General features: G+C 38.5%; 1 protein-coding gene across 1 annotated transcript in view; it reads right to left on the minus strand.

Moving 5' to 3' along the window:
- SGIP1 (SH3GL interacting endocytic adaptor 1) overlaps positions 1-19,180 on the minus strand; it is a 224,447-nt gene that overhangs the window by 91,917 nt on the left and 113,350 nt on the right. Inside the window, 2 exon segments of the mRNA XM_017877177.1 lie at positions 16,386-16,561; positions 17,271-17,325. Coding sequence (XP_017732666.1) covers positions 16,386-16,561; positions 17,271-17,325 — 231 coding nt within the window.

Here is a 19,180-nt window from a genome sequence, read left to right on the forward strand (position 1 = left end):
TTTCTTTCTTTCTTTCTTTCTTTCTTTCTTTCTTTCTTTTCTCTCTTTCTTTTTCTGACAGAGTCTGTCTTACTCTGTGCCCAGGGAGGAGTGCAGTGGCATAATCATAGCTCACTGAAACCCTCAATTCCTGGTCTCAAGAGATCCTCCCACCTCAGCCTCCTATGTAGCTAGGACTATAAGCATGTACCACAGTCTCTGGCTAATTATTTTTATTTTTGTAAAGATAGGGTCTTGCTATATTGCCCAGGCTAGTCTTGAACTTCTGGGCTCAAGTGATCCCCCCACCTCAGCCTCCCAAAGTTCTGGGATTAGAGGTGTGAACCACCATGACTGGCCTAATCTTTCTTTTGAATGGTTTACTTTTATCAAACAGATTTGTGGCTTGACAATAAAAAAATTATGCTTCATAATATTGAGAGGAGTTGGAAAATACTACTCATGCATTGTAGCCAGGCATGGTCATGAAACAAAAACATGAGACTTTCCAGAAACTCCAGTCTCACCGGGGAACCCAGGACCTATCATCTTCTCCCAACTCACCATGGCTAGAACTGTCAGTTCTTCTTTGATCCCATCCTTGATTTCCCCCTATTCTCCACAGACAATTATGAATTCTTCTCCCTGTGAGTGGTCAATGGCCCCTCAGAATGCCCTCTTAGTTCCTCAGCTCCTATCTTAATGAGGCCTTCATTATCCCTCACTGACAGCACATTCGCTTCCTAGCTGATGGTCCTATTTCCAGCTTCATCTCCTAATCCATCCTTCACACTATCCTCGGAATCATTTTCCAAAAATAGTGAAGTGAATATATCATTCTGCCCTTAAAAAACCTCCTTACTATCCAGAAAATAGAATGCCTACTCCATTCTATGGAATTTAATGCTTTGGTGAAGGGCTGCAGCTTCCCTTCCCAACCTCGTCTTCCTCCGTTGACTTCCCATGAAGCCTGCACCTCGCTGCACTCTCCTGGCTCTCTTGGATGTGCCATGCACTTACACGCTTCCCTGTCTTCTTCCCATGCTACTTCTCCCTCTCCCCGAATCAAAATTACTCATTTTTCAAGGTCAGTAACATTTCTTCCATAAGACCTTTCCCAGATTTTCCTGCCAAAATACATTGCTCCTTTCTCTGGTTTGATTGTGACTCAGTCCTTTTGTTCAAAATAATAAATAAATATTGAAGGCCTTTGTATTTGCCTGACATTTATTAGCCTCAGGGAACAAAGGTACACATTGCTAGTACATTTCTGCAATTTTTATTTTGTTCTGTATTGTTTAGATGTCTCCACTTGATTATTAGCTCACAATAATGGCTATGCATGGCTTCTCTCTAGCCCCAAACATAGAGTGAGGCGCTCAACACAAGTTTATAAATTCCCTTTATGGGGAGCCATTGTAACATTATACAAATGTTTGAAGCACAATGTCTTTTGAAATAAAAAAAAAATTGTTCTTTGAAATAAGTCTGAATTACATATGGCACAAGCCATGTGTCCTCAGTTGTAATGGTTCTTTCACCAGCTCCATAAATATTTCAGTTAGCTCCTACTTAACTGTTAATTTCTCTGTCTATTAGTGACCTCAGGTGCTACCCATGTTACAAACGTTCTAAAGAAGTGGCACAGCTTTGTACAACATTAGTGAAGATTATGTGCTCAGATGTCCAGGGCAGAATTTTCTCCTAGAGTGAAAACTAATGCTTCAGAATAGTTAAGGGCCAAGAAAGGGGCTACACCCTTGTAGTTTTCAGCCCCTGAACTAAAACTCTTATTTATAAGGTAAATTTCTCAGCCTTTTCTAAAATAAAGTGCATCTTATATAATTAAAATCAGAAGACTAAACGTGAACACACAAATGATAAGTGTTATCCCTCCCCTCCTCCCTACACCTCTCCACCTCAGGCTACCTGATATATTAAACCATCTTTATTTAATATGCTGTTTTGCTATGGCAGCAGCTATCAACACCTAGGCTATGACCTCGACCTCTTAGCTTAAAGGTTTCCTTAGAATGTTGAAAAAAACAATAAAAACAAAGATAGGAAAAAACAAATATATATTTGATTTAAAATGAGCTAGTAGCATCAGAGTTTATTTTTAATTATGGAAAAGATAAATAAGAGAAATGGGAAAGAGAGATATCCCTCTGGGCTTACTTGTAAATAGAAATAGAGTAAGTGAATTTTTTGATAAAATATAAATTTACCTAAAATATAACCATTGAACGGCTACGAAGTACAGGAACTTTTTTTTTTTTTTTTTAGAGCCTAAGAAAACACAATTTCTGACTTACAAGGCTTGTTGAAAGGCAGCTTATCCCATAATCAACAGCTTTCAAGGAACTCATAGACCCCTACCCTCTGCAGCTGGAGAGTCTCTCTCTCTGGCTGTTATTACTCCAAATAACATAGTAAAATGCAAGTATTCATTCAAGTTAGGTTTGTTGCTACCTACATTTTTGCATGAGGGGTTAGAAACCAATTCAAAATTGAATTCTGTTTGAGAGTCAAAGCTAATACAGGTGAATGAAGAAAATATAAACCAGTTTTGATGATCACTTACATTAAGCTTTTGTGCTCTGATTACATCCCTGCTTGCTGCCCAGCTTAACAAGGAATTGAGCTGTCATGGGAATTTTTGGCATCAGGCATCATAGAGTGGGATCAAGACATAAAATGTCAGGTTGAATCTGTAAGCCTTTTAAGAGTCTGCAATCATTGAACCTGAAAAATAGGTTGACTGTATCCTGAATCTTTCTCTTTTTATTTTTGTTTATATGATGTATTTTAAGAGATAGGGTCTAGTTTTATTCCCCAGGCTGAAGTGCAGTGGTGTAATCATAGCTCACTCTAACCTTGAACTCCTGGGCTCAAGCGATCCTTCCGTCTCAGCCTCCTGTGTAGCTGGGATTACAGGTGCATGCCACCACACCTGGCTAATTTTATTTTTATTTTATTTTTTGTAAAGACTGGGTCTCGCTATGTTGCTCAGGCTGGTCTCAAACTCCTGGTCTCAAGCAATCCTCCCAATGTGGCTTCCCAAAGCACTGGAATTATAGGCATGAGCCACTATGCCCAGTCCGAATCTTTATATTTTAATAAATGGGATTCTATTATAAAATAATCACTTTGTCTTGGCTATTTATGACTACTTGGGTATTCACAAGGAGCAAAAGGATTATTCATTTATTAAACCATTAACAGATATTTATTGAGCACCTAGTAAATACCAGACACTATTTTAGGGATATTAGTGAACAACAGAAAAGGCGATAAAAGCTCCAATGGGTTTACATCTGGTGGTAGAGGAAGGAAAAAGATAATCAGTAATAAATACTGTCATGCATTTTATACAGACGTTTTGGTCAACGATGGACTGCATATACGATGGTGGTCCCATAAGATTATGATAGAGTTGAAAATTTTCTACTGCCTCGTGATATCATAGTGTGACGCATTACCCATGTGCTTGTGGTGATGCTGGTGGAAACAAACCTCCTGTGCTGCCAGGATTATTAAGTACATAATATTTGATAATAAATGGCTGTTACTGGTGTATGTATTTACTATACTATTTATTGTTATTTTTTGAGTATACTCCTTCCACTTATAAAAAAAACAAGTTAACTAATGGTAAAACAGCCTTGTGCAGGTCCTTCAGGAAGTATTTCAGAAGAAGGCACTGTCACCTGAGGAGGTGACAACTCCATGTGTGTTATAGCCCCTGAAGGCCTTCCAGTGGGATAAAAGGTGGAGGCGAAAGACAGTGATGTTGCTGGTCCCTACCCTGTGTAGGTCTAGGCCAATGTTTGTGTTTGTGTCTCAGTTTTTAACTAAAAAGTTTAAAAGTGAAAAGAAAAAATTTTAATAGAAAAAAAGCTTGTAGAATAGAGTATAAAGAAAGTATTTACTTTAAATACTATAAAGAAAGAGTATAAAGTAATTTTGTACAGCTGTACAATGTTTTTCGGTTAAATGTTATAACAAAAGAGTCAATACGTTTTAAAAAATTTAGAAGTTTACAAAGTAAAAGAGTTATAAGGCTAATTTTATAAATTTAGGGTAGCCTAACTGTACAGTGTTTACAAAGTCTACAGCAGCGTCCAGTCATGTCCTAGGCCTTCACATCCACTCACTGACTCACCCAGAGCAACTTTGAGCCCTGCGAACTCCGTTCATGGTATATGCCTTATACAGGTGTACCATTAAAAAAAATTTTTCATACCATATTTTTACTGTACTTTTTTTATGTTTAGATATGTTTAGATTCGCAGATATGATTATGTTACATTTGCCTATGGTATTCAATACAGTAATATGCCATACATATTTGCAGCCTGGGAGCATTAGGTTACACCACACAACCTAGGGGTGTGGCAGGCTGTGCCATCTAGGTTTGTCTAAGTGCATTCTGTGTTGTGCACACAATGATAAAATTGTCTAACACCAATTAAGCAACACATGACTGTGTACTAATTAAATAAGGAAATTATTTAGTATTTGAGAAGATGACAAATGCAGTTTTAAAAAGTAGAGCAAATAAAGGGGCTCAGGAATTCCAGAGCAAAGGGTTTTGTGATTTTATGTAAGGTGGTCAGGGGAGGCTTCCTTGAGAAAGTGACTGAGCAAACAGAGGAAGTTGGTGAGGGAGGTCACAACACAGCTATCTAGGAGAAGAGGGCTCCCAGGGAGCCAGGGAGAAGTAGAAGGAGAGGGAAGAATGGCAGATGTTAGTCTAGGGATGGGGGGATCTTGAGGCTCTTGACGACCACCATGGAGATTCTGGCTTTACTCTGCGCCAGTGCAGCTTATTGCTGGTACTTATCAGGAGTTCTGAGGTGTGGACGTTTAGTAACTGTTGGTGTTGAGAAGAGGCATGGATGAAAAAATATCAGAAAATACCTGGTTATGATATGTGCTGCCATTTGTCATTCCTTTTTGGAAACTCATTTTGATTCCCCATGTGCCATGTTTAAAAAATAATGAAATTAAGATGGGCTTCAAATAGGTTACAAAGTGGAAAGGCGTTTTGGTTGGGCAAAACACACTGAGGTCAGTCCATTTGTCCTCTGTCTCTGTTGCCCGCATCGGGACAGGCAGCTAGGCTGGCAGCCATGGCTCTGCATCTCTTCTGTGCTGGCCGCTGTTTCAAGCTGCAGCTCCAAAGTCCATGGGCAGTTAGAGGCTGTCCTTTAGACAGACGTTAAGTTGGAAGGAAATATCACCTTCATTCTGTTTAGAAAGGAAATTCTCCCCAGTCTTTGAGGAAAATTTTTTTGACATAATTAATGTGAGTGATTCACACTCTAAGATTTTTTTCCAAAACAATAAAAAGTACATTTACTGCTGTAGACTGCTGCCACTAAAATGAAATCTCCTTCAGCGGGCAAAGGGATAGATTATTTTTTCTTGTACTGTTATGCTTATTTATACTATTATTCACATATTTTTAGAAACTCCTTAGTAAAATAATTAGTATAATTGTATAAGAAAGATAATCATTGATACGTGACCTTCAAGGTTGAAGACAACTAAATGACTGAAAACCTCAGGCTTTAGATGAGAAAACGATCTCACTGGATGTGCACTAGGACTCACAGAAAAGAACACATTAATAAACTTTTTAAAAGAACCTACACATTGTAGATGAATAAACAGGAAACTATTACTCTGGTTGTTCACCCATCAAGTAGTGGAAAAAGAAACTTGGTTAAGTTGAAGAGGAAAAGATCAAAGGAACTGAGAACCATAAATCTGCCCTGTTTGTAAAATAATGCGAGTAACGTAAATTGCATTATAGCAGAGCTAGATACGGCATACATTTTATATAACGCCCGGTGGTGCATCCGTCCACCCAGACAATCAACAAGTATTTTCTAAGTACCTGCTATGTGTCATTCACTACTGTGGGCCCTAGAGAAAATGCCTCCTTAGAGAAAAAGTAGACAACCGACAAACTCTGGGTGCAGGATCAGTTGTTAGAAACCCAACACTCAGTAAACGGTTCACAAAGTAGGCTTCTGTTAAAAACTTACTTTCAAAATTGATTGCTTCTTTGCAGAGCACATTCTACCCTGATTATGGCCCTTAGTGAATCAAAATAGTTTTAAATTCTAAATGCTACTAACATTTAAAATCAAGGCAGACCTTAAAGATATAAAAGTTAGCCTTTTTTGATTGCAATTAACATTATAATAAAAAGCATATAATTCAATAATTTGCTACTTCTACTGAGGCCATCCTAATATTTTATACGATGTGTCAATATTGTGAGTACATAGCCTTATTCAATTAAATTTTGAGTTGGTTACAGAAATTGAGTGTTTGTGATCTCCAACCATAGTGATCATGTTTCCAGAACTCTCAAATCAGGTCAGCTTGCCTGAGACAGTGCAAAACGATGTAGGAATTGTGTTTATGTAAGAAAAATCTAACCCTTACATTTACTCAGAAGGTACAATCAACATTAATTGGAGAAATCATGACAAAGGCACTCCAGGTTGAATAGTTAATATTCATACAGCTCAGGATTTCTTTTTACCAGAGTAAGTGGGCATGAAAGGTGTGGATTTTAAATGTCAAGAAATGGAATCAACAGAAAAATTCCTAGAAAAAAAATTAGTAATGAAGGAATGAAAAAACAGTATCAGATACAAAACTAATTCTTCTGCATACAGTACATGATTTATTACAATGTTGAGAAGAAAAAAGAAAGTTTCCACCTATTTTCCCATCTATCCTCTATAAGTCCTGGAAAAAACAAAAGTTGCATCTCATATGCTAACTCTAGCTGATTTTGGTCCAGCTGCCTGCAGGTCTGTCTAGAGGGGCTGGCTTCTCAGCCTGTATCTGGGATTTAGTGGCATTATCTGTTGAAGATTTGGGGATGGAGTGGCAGTTTATATACCCCATGTTTGATACCCCTGGTCTAGACCAATCAAAGTCACGTTTACCCTACAAAGCTTTCCTTGATGAGTAGAACGCAAGCTGAACTTCTGCCTTCTAATTCCCTGCATAAGAGTTCTGGGCTGAGTTACTAGCACCAGAATGCATGCAATCTTTAGCCTCTCCTTGCACCGTGCACTGTTTCTACCAGGAGAGAATGCTGGTGTGTAGGAGACTGGAGCTCACCTCCTCCACTGATGACTCTTTGTTTTCACCGAACTCAAAGGGGTTCTGAACCCTCTGCCAAAGTGAGGACAGGAAAGGGGGTGGTGTTACCAAGCAGCAGCAAATTCATGGATTTTGCTCTCTGGCAGGCTAATTTGGGGGTGGAAGGGTGGGTGGGCCACATGGAACAGGCAAACAACACCAGACTGTCTCCAGTTCAAAGCTATTTCCCCCTCCTCATATTTTTTTGGTTAAATAGTTATGCATTGCAAATCTCCAGGATGAAGATTAAACTAATTGTTCCTTCATGGCTCAATGTCAGATTCTTTATTTCACTGTATCACTTACTTTCCGAGGAAGGGAGAAGGCACTAGCCTACATGCCAGGGCAGGTCGGCTCCTGCTCTCACATCATTTCTCTCAACCCTTGTGACTTTGCTCAAGTCCTCCCTCACTATTTTTATTTTCCTTCTGCTTCCTACAAGTCTCTGAGCTTAAGGAAAAGGAAAGGAAAGCTGAGAAGGTGATTGATATTTAATGGCGCCTCTTCTGGGAGACAGCACTGAATTTGGTATTCTACAATATTTTCTCCTGTCATAAGAAGGTAGACACATTTTTTCCCATTTTACAGAAATGGCATCTAAGGCTCAGAGTTAAGGAACGTGCCTATGGTCACACAGATAGTAAGATACATACTCAAAAGCTTGTGTTCGTTCTATTTATCCTTGTCTCTTGACCTTTCTATGCTGGTTTCTCTGTAAAATGGGGCTATCAACTACCTCCCAGATGGCTTAATAGTGCTGCTGCTCATTTCATCCTTTTGATCATGACTTGGCATTTATAAAACACACAGCATTATTATAATGTGCCATTGACGTAAAAAGTGCTTGCTGATTGATTAATTGATTAGGGGAACTGAAATAAATGAGTCATATAAAAACAACATCATTCCTTAACATTGAAAACAAAAGTGCATACAATCTGGATATATAATCAGATAATTTTAATAAATGAGAAATCACGTGTCACACAGCAGCATTTAAGCCTGACCTGCCAAAGTATCAACTCAACCTCGCTCTCCTGTCACATGGTACAATATATGAAGTGCTGTACCGTAGAAGAGAGTCTGTGTGGATGGACTCACCGGGGAGAAAGTCTATGAGGTGGGCCCTTTGTGCTGGGATCCATATCCTTCCAAAGGTTTGTTTCATGTGAGCATTCAGAAATTGTATGTAAAATAGTTTGAATGAGCTAGTGAACTTTTTTTCTAGAAAGAGAGCCAATAGCTTTCATCAAAACTAGTGTAATATAGTGGTTAAGAGTTCTCAATTAGAAACTGAACTTTCTGAGTTTAAATCCCAGCAACTTCACTTACTAGCTGTGATGCCTCGAGTGAGTTAATAAATTCCTGAATGTCTCAATTTTCTCATCTGTAAAGTGAGGATAATAATAGTACTGATCTCACAGGGTTGATGGGAGGATGAATGAATTCATGTATGTGAAACATCTGACACACAGAATTTGTGTTCACAGCTGCCACTACCAAATTCATGACCATGACAAGTTCTCAAAGTCATCAATGATCTTAAAGATGACTTTGGTATTCTATTGTTACTCTGATTAATAATAGCTATTATTTACTAAGCACTTCTTTTAGACCTTACATAAATTTCCTTACAAAGTACTAAGCACCTTATATGCATTACTTTCTTAATTCTTACAAATATCCTATGAAGTGGGCAGTATTATTAATCTTATTTTACACTTGATTAAGCCTTGACTGAGGCTTAAAGAGTTAAGTAATTTGCTCGGAGCTACATGGATAATAAATGCAAAGCCAGAATGACTTACTCCAGAGCACAATTTCTTAACCAGTAAGGAACAAAATCCTTGTAGTTGAAAGACACCTTCTCAAGGTAAGCCAGAAGGGATTATTGGCTCACCAAAAAACAAAAATAAAGGAATCCATGGCAGCATAAAAGATCACATCAAGGATTAAACCATGGCATTTGTTTTCTCACCTCCACAAAAGCCATGGGAGCCACAGGTTTTCAGGTACCCGGCAAGCACAGCACATACGCAGATGTGTCAGACAGTGCTCCGGGTGGGATTTGGAAGGAATGGAGATGTCCATATCTGAGATCCTAGAAAGGGTGAGCAAGCCAGGAGACCTGGAAATGGAGGCCAGAGGAATGTGGACTGCAGTAGACCACATCTTCAATCAGGAAACTGAAGTTAGGACAGGCAAGGGCTTGAACCACAAGAAACATTTCAGCTTCTGGTTGCTGCTAGATGTTGTTTTCTCAGACTGTTCAATATTTCTGGTATTAGCTCTCAGTGCTTGCTGCATGGAGGGTGCTCAACATATATTTGGTGAAATGATTTGAAGGGGGAGTTAGAAACAAAGTCAATTATCCATGACGCACGATGAAGTGTGCCATTGTGAATGTTAGCCTTCAATAGGTCTCCCAAAAAAAGTACCATATGTATGCAGGGGATGTTGATGGTACTCAAAACAATTTAGGGATGCTTCCTTCTGGAATTATCTGCAAAACTAGTTCATAGGCATCACAAAAAATTAACACACTTTCCCAGCTTGATGCTTAGGGTAATTAATGGGTAATTAATTACTGGTCTTGGTTCTAAATTACTTTTGGAAATTTGGGTTATTTATCACTATTTTTTTTTTTTTTTTTTTTTGAGACGGAGCCTCGCTCTGTCGCCCAGGCTGGAGTGCAGTGGCGGGGTCTCAGCTCACTGCAAGCTCCGCCTCCCGGGTTTACGCCATTTTCCTGCCTCAGCCTCCCGAATAGCTGGGACTACAGGCGCCCGCCACCTCGCTTGACTAGTTTTTTGTATTTTTTTCACTATTAATGATATTCTTTAAAATGTGCTCTAGCATCTATAGCAATGAGACAATCTTTACATGTAGCTTCTATTATGAGTACTTGACATACATTAAATCATTCAACCCTCAAAATAGCCCAATGAAGTAGGTATGGGAGTCACTCCATTAATAGATGAAGAAACCAAGGCACTGGGTTTGCAACATACCAAACGTCATCAACTAAAAGGAGGTAGAACCCACTTGTTTGAGTAATTGGGACATCATTGGAATAAGCCTCATTTCTATTTCCCTCAAATTATCTTAAAGGGAATTGTATTCAATTCAATTCAATTCAATTCAATTGTATGTTGAATTCTGACGTGTGTGTGTGTGTGTGTGTCTGTGCATGTGTGTGTGAAGGCATATTTCCTTATAATTCATTCCTGCACTGATTATTTTATTTAGCCTCCTTCAAAAAATTATTTTACTCTTTAAGAACAAAGCCATTTCTTGTACGATATAATGGAGGTTTGCTTCTACACTAAATGTAGGGAGTGTGGTGTAAAGCAAGCAAACTACAGAACTGTTTGTGTTGCACCTGTCTCTATCGTCTCCTTTAGGGAGAGTGGTCTTTACACTGCACTAGCAGAAAGAGATGACCGTGGCAACAACCACCCTGTAAGGTAGCTATTTGTTCCATTTCAGACAGAAAGAAACCGAGACTTTCACTGAGGTTTAAGTACCTTACCTAAGCAGCACTGCTAGCAAGAGGCTGAGGTCAGGGCTGTCACTTTTCCCACTGTACCTCAGTTCCTTCAGGGGGTATATACAAAGTTTCTATTTGTGTTTAAAGAAAAATCAACCGCAATTGTCCAAAATGGAGAAAACTAACTTAAAAGTAGTTCTTCTAAAAGGTGGATCAGATTTGGCTCAGAATTAAAGTCTGATACAAGCAAGAGAACTCCAAGCTGCTTTAACTGAATTCTAACCTCGAGATGTAGATACATTCTAATCCAGGACATGAAAACACAGTATGCTCTTAGGTTAGGAGGCTGAACATGGGGAAGCAGAGCATGGCCCTTGTAAAAGGAGATGTGTTTTTTAAAAAAGAATCTAGGTTAAGCAACGAAGAAACAAACAATTGCAGAGTACCAATTACACATCATGTACTGTTATTAGGATCTTCTGCACAAAAAGTCCTTAAGGATTCTTATCATCCTTCCTTTACAGTGGCAGAAATGGGGGATCAGAACAGTTATGGGGCTTGTCTAAGCTTACACAGGCAGAAAGTGGTCAACCTGGGCTGGGGCCCAGGACAATCTGAATCCATGTGACATGTGCTTTGTTACTACACACCTCCTTGTGATTAATGCAAAATTCTAGAACAAAATGTTTAAACAGATGGCCAGAAAGCACTTGGAAAAGAAGGTGATAACCCTAGGTGCCAGCCCAAAGAAACAGGGCAAACTGAACCTATCACTCTCCCTGATAGGGTTTCTGGCCTGGTAGATCCAGGCAAGGCCGTAGACACCCCAGGTGTCTCAAATCAGTATTGTTTTGAAAAAAATGAATGAAAATATGTGCCCAGGATTAGGGCACAGTTAGGAGAATCATTGTGTGGTGAACAAAGGAGGCTGAAGGGTGTTATTAGTGGATGGTTGTAAAACTGGAAGATGGTGACATGCCACAGTTCTCTGTCCTTGGCCTGGTCCCATTCACATATTTGTTCACTCACTCACTCACTCACTCACTCACTCACTCACTCACGTACAAGCATTAATTGAATGGCAATGATATACTAGGGCTTACGTCAAGAACAGGGAATTTGGGATGGACACCAAAATGTGCCATGCAGAATCTTCTTCAGAAGGGTTCCTTGCACCAGCTGCTGGAAGCCTTCAATTGTCAGCACCTCAGGATCTGCCTCAACCGCAGAGAGCTACCTAACCCAAGGGCATGCCCCTTCCTAGTGTGGCCCACATCAGAGCGCTGATTGATTGAGCAGTATCAAGGTTATTCATCTTAGCCAAACTCACACTAACTCTGAAGGCTCCTACTAGTTCCCGAGTTTGCCTGGGATCAGCTCAGGCTGTTATTGGTTGTGTAAAAAAGCTCAACTTCTCCCTCTGCCCGCCCACACCACAGGTATTAAGTCCAAGGTCACTCCTTAATAAACATCCTGCACACTAAACTTGGAGTTGGAGTCATTCTGCTTCATGGAAAACTCACTGGTAAAAGAAGGGGCTTTACCCTTTGTTCATCCTTTAAAGAGTACAACTACAATCAAGGACAAAATTACATATTTGGTTTAATAAAAGGAAGATTTTTCTTTCAACAGTGGAACAGTCTGCCTCAAAAAACAGTGAACCTAGATAAGCAGAGGGACACTGTACTGTTGTTGGAGTGTCTCTGTTCACACTGCTGTTAGCTAACAAGCAGCACAGTATCACTAGTATTTATAAATTAGTGATTAGAAAATTATTTTAGAACATTCTGGATTCAATAGGCACTGGAAATAATTTTAAACATATATGAGAAGAAATCCCATTTCCTAATGAACTCACTGAAATAATTTGAGATTACTTAATTCTAACCTTAAGATGCAGATACAATATAATTCAGGACATAGTGGCAGAAACTAACTGTGAAAGTCCACCAAGAGCCATTTGTTCTTTTGTCTTTTAGTAATAAAACCCTGAATGTTAGCTGGCTACATGTTTATCTAGCAAAACACTACATTTTCCAGACTCCCTTGCAGTGAATGTGTCCATGTGATTAAACTGTGGTAGTGGGATCTGGGTGGTAGTGATGTGTGCAACTTCTGAGTTAAACTCTTAAAGAAAACCTCTTTCTTTTTATTTCTTCTTTCCTCCATCCCAAGGCTGGTACATGGAAGTCCTTGTGGTGGTAAGGCAGCAGTGCCACTCTAGGAAAGGGGAAGCAATAATGCAGAAAATTCCTGGGTTTTTGAGTGACCACTGGAATAAGACTCTTTTACCTCTGGACTGCCTATCAGCTTTGACTTTTATGTGGGAGAGAGAGAAATCACCTATTTAGTTTAAGCCATTATTATTTTGGTCTCTGTTAAAATAGCTTAGCAAGTATTCTAACTTACACAGATGCCAAATCAACATCTCAAACCCGGGTGATGTTCATTCTTTGCCCTGTAAGCATGGTATCTTATCAGCAGACTGGAACATGATAAGAATAAGAACTATTACCTTTACCTGTGAGTTAACTCCTGTATTATCCTTCTGCCTTTTTGGTGTTCTGCCCCACATTATATTTTATTTCTATATCAAAATCAAGGGCTAAGGCAAAATCTGGACTACAATTATGTTTATTTGTCTAACTATACAGTAGGATTGTTGGCAGCAATTAAAATCTTGATTTGTCTTGCTGCTGAGACTTTGTCTTGAGAAGTAATTTTCAGATAAGTTTATATTGTATATACACATAATTATATGATTCATTCATTCCTCCCATTTCATTCATCAATTTGACTGTCCAATATATATAGCAAAACTATTCAAGTAAAAAAAAAAACCAATTCATGATAAAAGAGATCAAATTAGTTATAGTTCATGGATACATATTAACAAATAAATGAAAAGAATAAGTGAGGCACAACTTTATCTTAAAAACTTCAAAAGAAACAAAACAGAAGTCCAACGTAAACCATTGTTATGAATAATTTATTATTTGACATTTCTTCATTTCTATTAATGTAATGATTGATGCTTTTGTAGTATAAAAACCAAAGCTTAAATAAAACATTCTGATATATCATGAACTGGTGTAGACCCTATTTCTTTTTTAGTACCTGAAGAAAATATAGATGTATAATTGTCTGCTCTTTGGGCTGGAAACACGTAAAGTCTAAAATCATTGTCATTTTTATCATAGCACCAGCTGGATTTCAGGTTATTTCTACTTATCTGGCTCTGGAGAGGAAGTGCTGCATATGTCATTTATAAAATATACGTACATGATCGGGCATGGTGGCTCATGCCTGTAATCCTGGCACTTTGGGAGGCCAAGATGGATGGATCACCTGAGGTCAGGAGTTCGAGACCAGCCTGGCCAATGTGGTGAAACACTGTCTCTACTGAAAATACAAAAAGTAGCCAGGCATAGTGGTGCATGCCTGTAATCCCATCTACTCAGGAGGCTGAGGCTAGAGAATCGCTTGAACCTGGGAGGTGGAGGTTGCAGTGAGCCGAGATTGTACCATTGCTCTCCAGCCTGAGCAACAGAACAAGACTCTGTCTAAACAACAACAACAACAACAACAACAACAACAACAACAACACCACCACCACCACCACTATCTATATCTATATCTATCCGTATCTACACACGGGTTATCAAGGAGAGGGCAAGGATTCTAAAGCCAAGAATATGTTTTCAGTTACAACCTCTCTTTAAACTTATGTACATCTAGAAACATGCTCACTCTTTCCTAAAGTAATGATAACAGCTCACTCTTCCACAGCAAGTACGAAAAATTATAAATATTTAGGAATCATAGAAATAGCAGATCCAGGTTCTCACATTACAGAGAACAAACTGAAGGTGTGGGTGCTGGGAACGGGAGCTGAGGGTCCCTTGGTGTGTGGTGGTGTTGATTTGCAGAAACAGAGTAACTCCGAGGTCACTCTCTCTGGGTGTCTCCATCTAGTTTTCACTCTGCTTCCCTTAACACTTTTTCATCAGAATCTTAACCACACCATGTCAATATATTTCCTTAAAAACAGATGTTGTGAAGAGCTCAGGGTAAACCACCACTTTTTGCTGCATCCTCAGCAATGTATCTGGTTGGAGGAATAGCTACCAGATAACTTAGCCATGCATAGTCTATTCAACAGAAGGAATCTCTTCTTTCTTGGATTCAGCTACATTCCGGCAAACATCCACTATGTTTCTGGGACTGTGCCAGTACATTTGCTTTCACATAAATTTCTTCACATAATCCTCTGAACTTGCCTCCTTTTACTTACCCCAGGTAACTTCCAAAGGGCCAGTTTATTACACAGAGAATAAACTCAGAGAAGTGATAAAATAAACTGCACAGACGTGGCTATAAACTGGTTTTAGACACTTAAGGAGATTTTTAGTAAAAAACATTATTCAGTAAGTGAAAAATAATTTGAAAGATGTCACTGAAAAGTGAAAGAGTGTGCATTTAAAATACCACCATTACTAGAACTCACAGGCCAATATGTAACCGTAAAATCTGCACCTTCCATTGTAGAAGGAAAAGAAAACTAATACATTTCATGCTTTCCTTTTCAAGAAGACATCTTAAAGTAGCAGGGGAGTATAGGATTAAAAATTACTTTAAATATTGTTTACTGTGGTTAGTTATTCTTAGCAATCATTTTGGTTGTCACCAACAGCAGCGATCAAGTCCGTTATAAGCATTAAACACTAAAGAAAGCATCATGATAGACATTTTTCATCCTGGTGAGGCAAAAGTTTATTCTCAAAAGATGGATGATTACAATTCATTTAGAAAGGTTAGTTGAGATGTTTCCTGAAGCATCTTGAAAATGGTTCAGCGTTTATTAACTGCCCTGTTCAAGGGGAATGCTGTACAGAGATCTCATCTCTCTAAAGAAGATGATGCCAAGAACATATTAGCTGCCAGTTTGAGAGCCTTCATCTGTTCCTCACAACCATTTTTAGAAAACAATGGTGGCATTTATCAAACAGAGAAAAGACTGTAAATGTTGGAACCCAGAATTCAGCAATTAAAGAAATTTAGTAGCTGGGAATTGGGGAATGGAAGCGCAAATTGTGCAAAAATACCTCTTTTTTTAACCCCAAGTCTTAGTTTGTCTACAGGAAAATACCTATTTGAATAATATAAATAGAACAATTACTCATATCTGAGGTGCCTTAAAGATGAGATTATTTAAGTCAACTTGATAATACAATAGAATGAAGGATATGAGTCTTAAATTTGATTTATACTATGATTTTGATTAATTTTTGGTTTTAGAGCATAGCAATACAAAAAATAACCAGTTTCCTTCCATGTATTTTCATGTGGTGTATCATAGAAAAGGAAACTAAGATGGGTTTTTAAAAATCACTGTTAGCAAATCTGTGAACTTCATGTTGTTTCTAGTTGCTAAGTCTGCATGAGAGATAAGTCTGGATAATCTTTTATTATTTTTTCTTTTAAAATGCTTGCAGGAAAATAAGTCAAAAGAAAATGTGGTTCCATGCGTTTTTCACCATTTTGAAAAGCACAAGGACTGCAATATAAAATAAGTACAACTTTCTCAAGCTAGAATGAGCTTGTTAAGGTCTATAGAATTCATTATATGGTGACCATATGCAGGCTTCAATTTAAGGAGTTTCTGATTGACTTAATGCATACAGACAGAACATAGCTCTGTTCAATCTCACTAAAGCTCAACACACACACACACAACACTCACCACTGGTGATGGGGAAAGTGCGATGTTGCCTATTGATGCCTTCAATTCATCTACAGTTGCAGCATTCTTAAGAATGTCTTTAGATTGCAATGGTTTAATCTTGATATTAAATTTCTTATGTGATTCTTCTTCTTCTTCCGATTCACTCGAAGAATAAAAGTGCTTTCCTTTGGTAGGTAGAACACAGTTAAAGATACATAACTCTTTCTTCTACTGGGAGGCAACCACTCTAAGACAAGAGTGTTTGCATATAGAGACAGCAAAAGTATCCTTAGATGGCAGAAAATCAAAGCAAAACATACAAAAGTAAAGGAGGAAAGGGTTAGAACTTATTCACCTTTCCTCAGAACATGATCAAGGATGGTGAATTTCACGAAGCAATGGTTCTAATATTCTACATTTTTGCAGCGGTCGGCCATTTGTTGTGTCATACGCTGCACACACAGACAAGCACATGTGAGCTGACTCATCTACAGAGAGAGGAAGGCTGCTTTACAGATGATCCACGAGGAGTTTTAAATCCATCAGTGTGACATGCTTTGCCCAGGGATGAACTGTAGGAGAGGACAGTAAGAGCTATTTTCTAGTCGCTATAAATGACAGTCATATCAGGGATTAGCAGACAGCCCAGTACCCACCATTTCCACAGTTGTTTTTTCAGCACATTTTTCTCTTTCTCCTCTCTCTTTTCTATGAATAGATTAAGGCAAAATGCCTGCTTGCTAGAGCTCAGGCTGTTCTCAGTGCTGTTTATTCATCTCTAATATTAGGGATAACAGGACTTGTGAAGATTAGGTTATTTCATTACTTTTGTAAAATCTGAATTTATTTTACTGTTTCTTGAGAGTGAATGAAAATTAGAATAAAAAAATAAAGAAAGGATATAGCCGGGTTCCTCGGGTCTGATGCTGTAGCCTTCTTCATCCAGCTCAGGTGAGTTCTATAAAACACAAGTGCGTATGAAATGATTATTATCCTAACAGTGATCAAGAAATTATTTTTTTTTCTACAGTCTTCTATTTAAGGATATAGAAAAGTCTTTTCTTTTAGGAGATGAAGCTTCTAACTTTTGGAAGTGAATTCTGAGCAATATGTTTAGATATTTACTCAAGGATACTTGGAGAGTCCTCCTACTGGGAAAATAAACGAGGAGGAATCAACTGTCAATGAAAGAAAGCATTCAAACAGAATTTAACGTTCATTCCCTGTAAGCCAAGGACTGTGCTAAGCAACATGGGTGATGAGAATTGCAGATTACTTGTCCTCAGGGAAATTGAAATGTGTTTTGGTAGGTAAAAATTAAAAAGAAAATATAAAACACAAAACACCTGTGTTAGACAAGGTTTAAAGAAGAGGAAATCAGTGAGGTTTAAAAGAATCAGAGAGGTCTTTATGGGTATTTCAGGACAGACAGGAGAGGGCAGAGTGGGAGCTCCTTCTAGATGGTAAGAAAGAGCCTGTTCAGAGACACCAAGATGGGAGCGGACACTGGGTGACTCAGATGGGGAAACAGAGATGAAACAGCAACGGTGACATGGCTAGAGAAGAAGCTGCACAGCGGGAGATGGGGAGATGAGACTATGGCCAAGAGGCCAGGGGAAGAGTTTGGACTTGAGGTAGCTACTGCAGCTTCTCAGCTAGGGTGGGGCATACTGAAAACAGGATCTTAAGGAGTTCTGGAAGTATGTTCCAGGATAGCCTTGGGGCAGAAGAACTGGAGAAAGAAAAACTAATTCAAAACTTGTGCATCGACTCAGGCAACATGTGCTAAGGATATGGATCGAGTTATCGGTGGGATGGGATAACTCAAGGATATTTGAAAGGATGGATTGTTGGTTCTTGGTAACAGATCAGTCATAGGAGAAAAAGCAGATGGAAGGTTAAAGAGGAATCCAAGATTTCTACCCTCAAATTGTGGGAGAGTGCTGGTACTCCAAGTTGAACTAATTCTAACAGCAGACAACTAACATTTTTTGGAAAGAAGCAGAAAACATAAAAAGGCAGTTTGTACTGTTGGAATTAGAGTGATAGTATTTGGATTCTTACTACATGGTAAGCATTGTGACTCATACTTTACCTCACTGAACCACATAACAAACATATGTGAAAAGAATTATCCCATTTATCAAGGGGGGAAATAAGAGAAATCAGACACCACTTCTCAAGGAAACACACCCAGCAAATGTCAGATCTAGGTTTTGACCCCATGTGTTTCAGACTATACCCTAAGTCCTAGAGGGGAGGAAGATGAAGCATTTGTAGGTGGCCCTGTTGAAGTTGAGGTTGTAGGTCTGTCAGTGAGAGAAGGCAGAGTTGAACTGTTAGTTTGGGAGTGAATAAAGCAGTAAAAGTGCCATAACCATGGAGAGAGAAGAGGGTCTACATACCATGGAAAAAATCCCATTAAACAAATTCATTTTTATTGTCTATATTTAAGATGTATAAATGTTTTGATATGCATATACATAGTAAAATGACTACTACAGTTAAATTTACATTTCTGTTACCTTCTATAGTTGCCCTTTTTATGTGTGTGCGCATAAGAGCACCTAAACTGTTAGCAAATGTTTAGTACTTTAGATATCTAGACTTCATCTCACCTTACTGCAAATTTGTACTCTTTGAGCTACTTCTTCCATTTCCTCTCTTTCTGTCCCTGCTGACTACTTTTCTACTATTTCTATGTATTTAACTTCTTTCTCTTTCTTTCTTTCTTTCTTTCTTTCTTTCTTTCTTTCTTTCTTTCTTTCTTTCTTTCTTTCTTTCTTTCTTCTCTCTTCTCTCTCTTTCTCTCT

Source organism: Rhinopithecus bieti, unplaced genomic scaffold, assembly GCF_001698545.2.
Source record: "Rhinopithecus bieti isolate Rb0 unplaced genomic scaffold, ASM169854v2 scaffold_6380, whole genome shotgun sequence".
In the NCBI taxonomy this organism is placed as follows: Eukaryota; Metazoa; Chordata; class Mammalia; order Primates; family Cercopithecidae; genus Rhinopithecus; species Rhinopithecus bieti.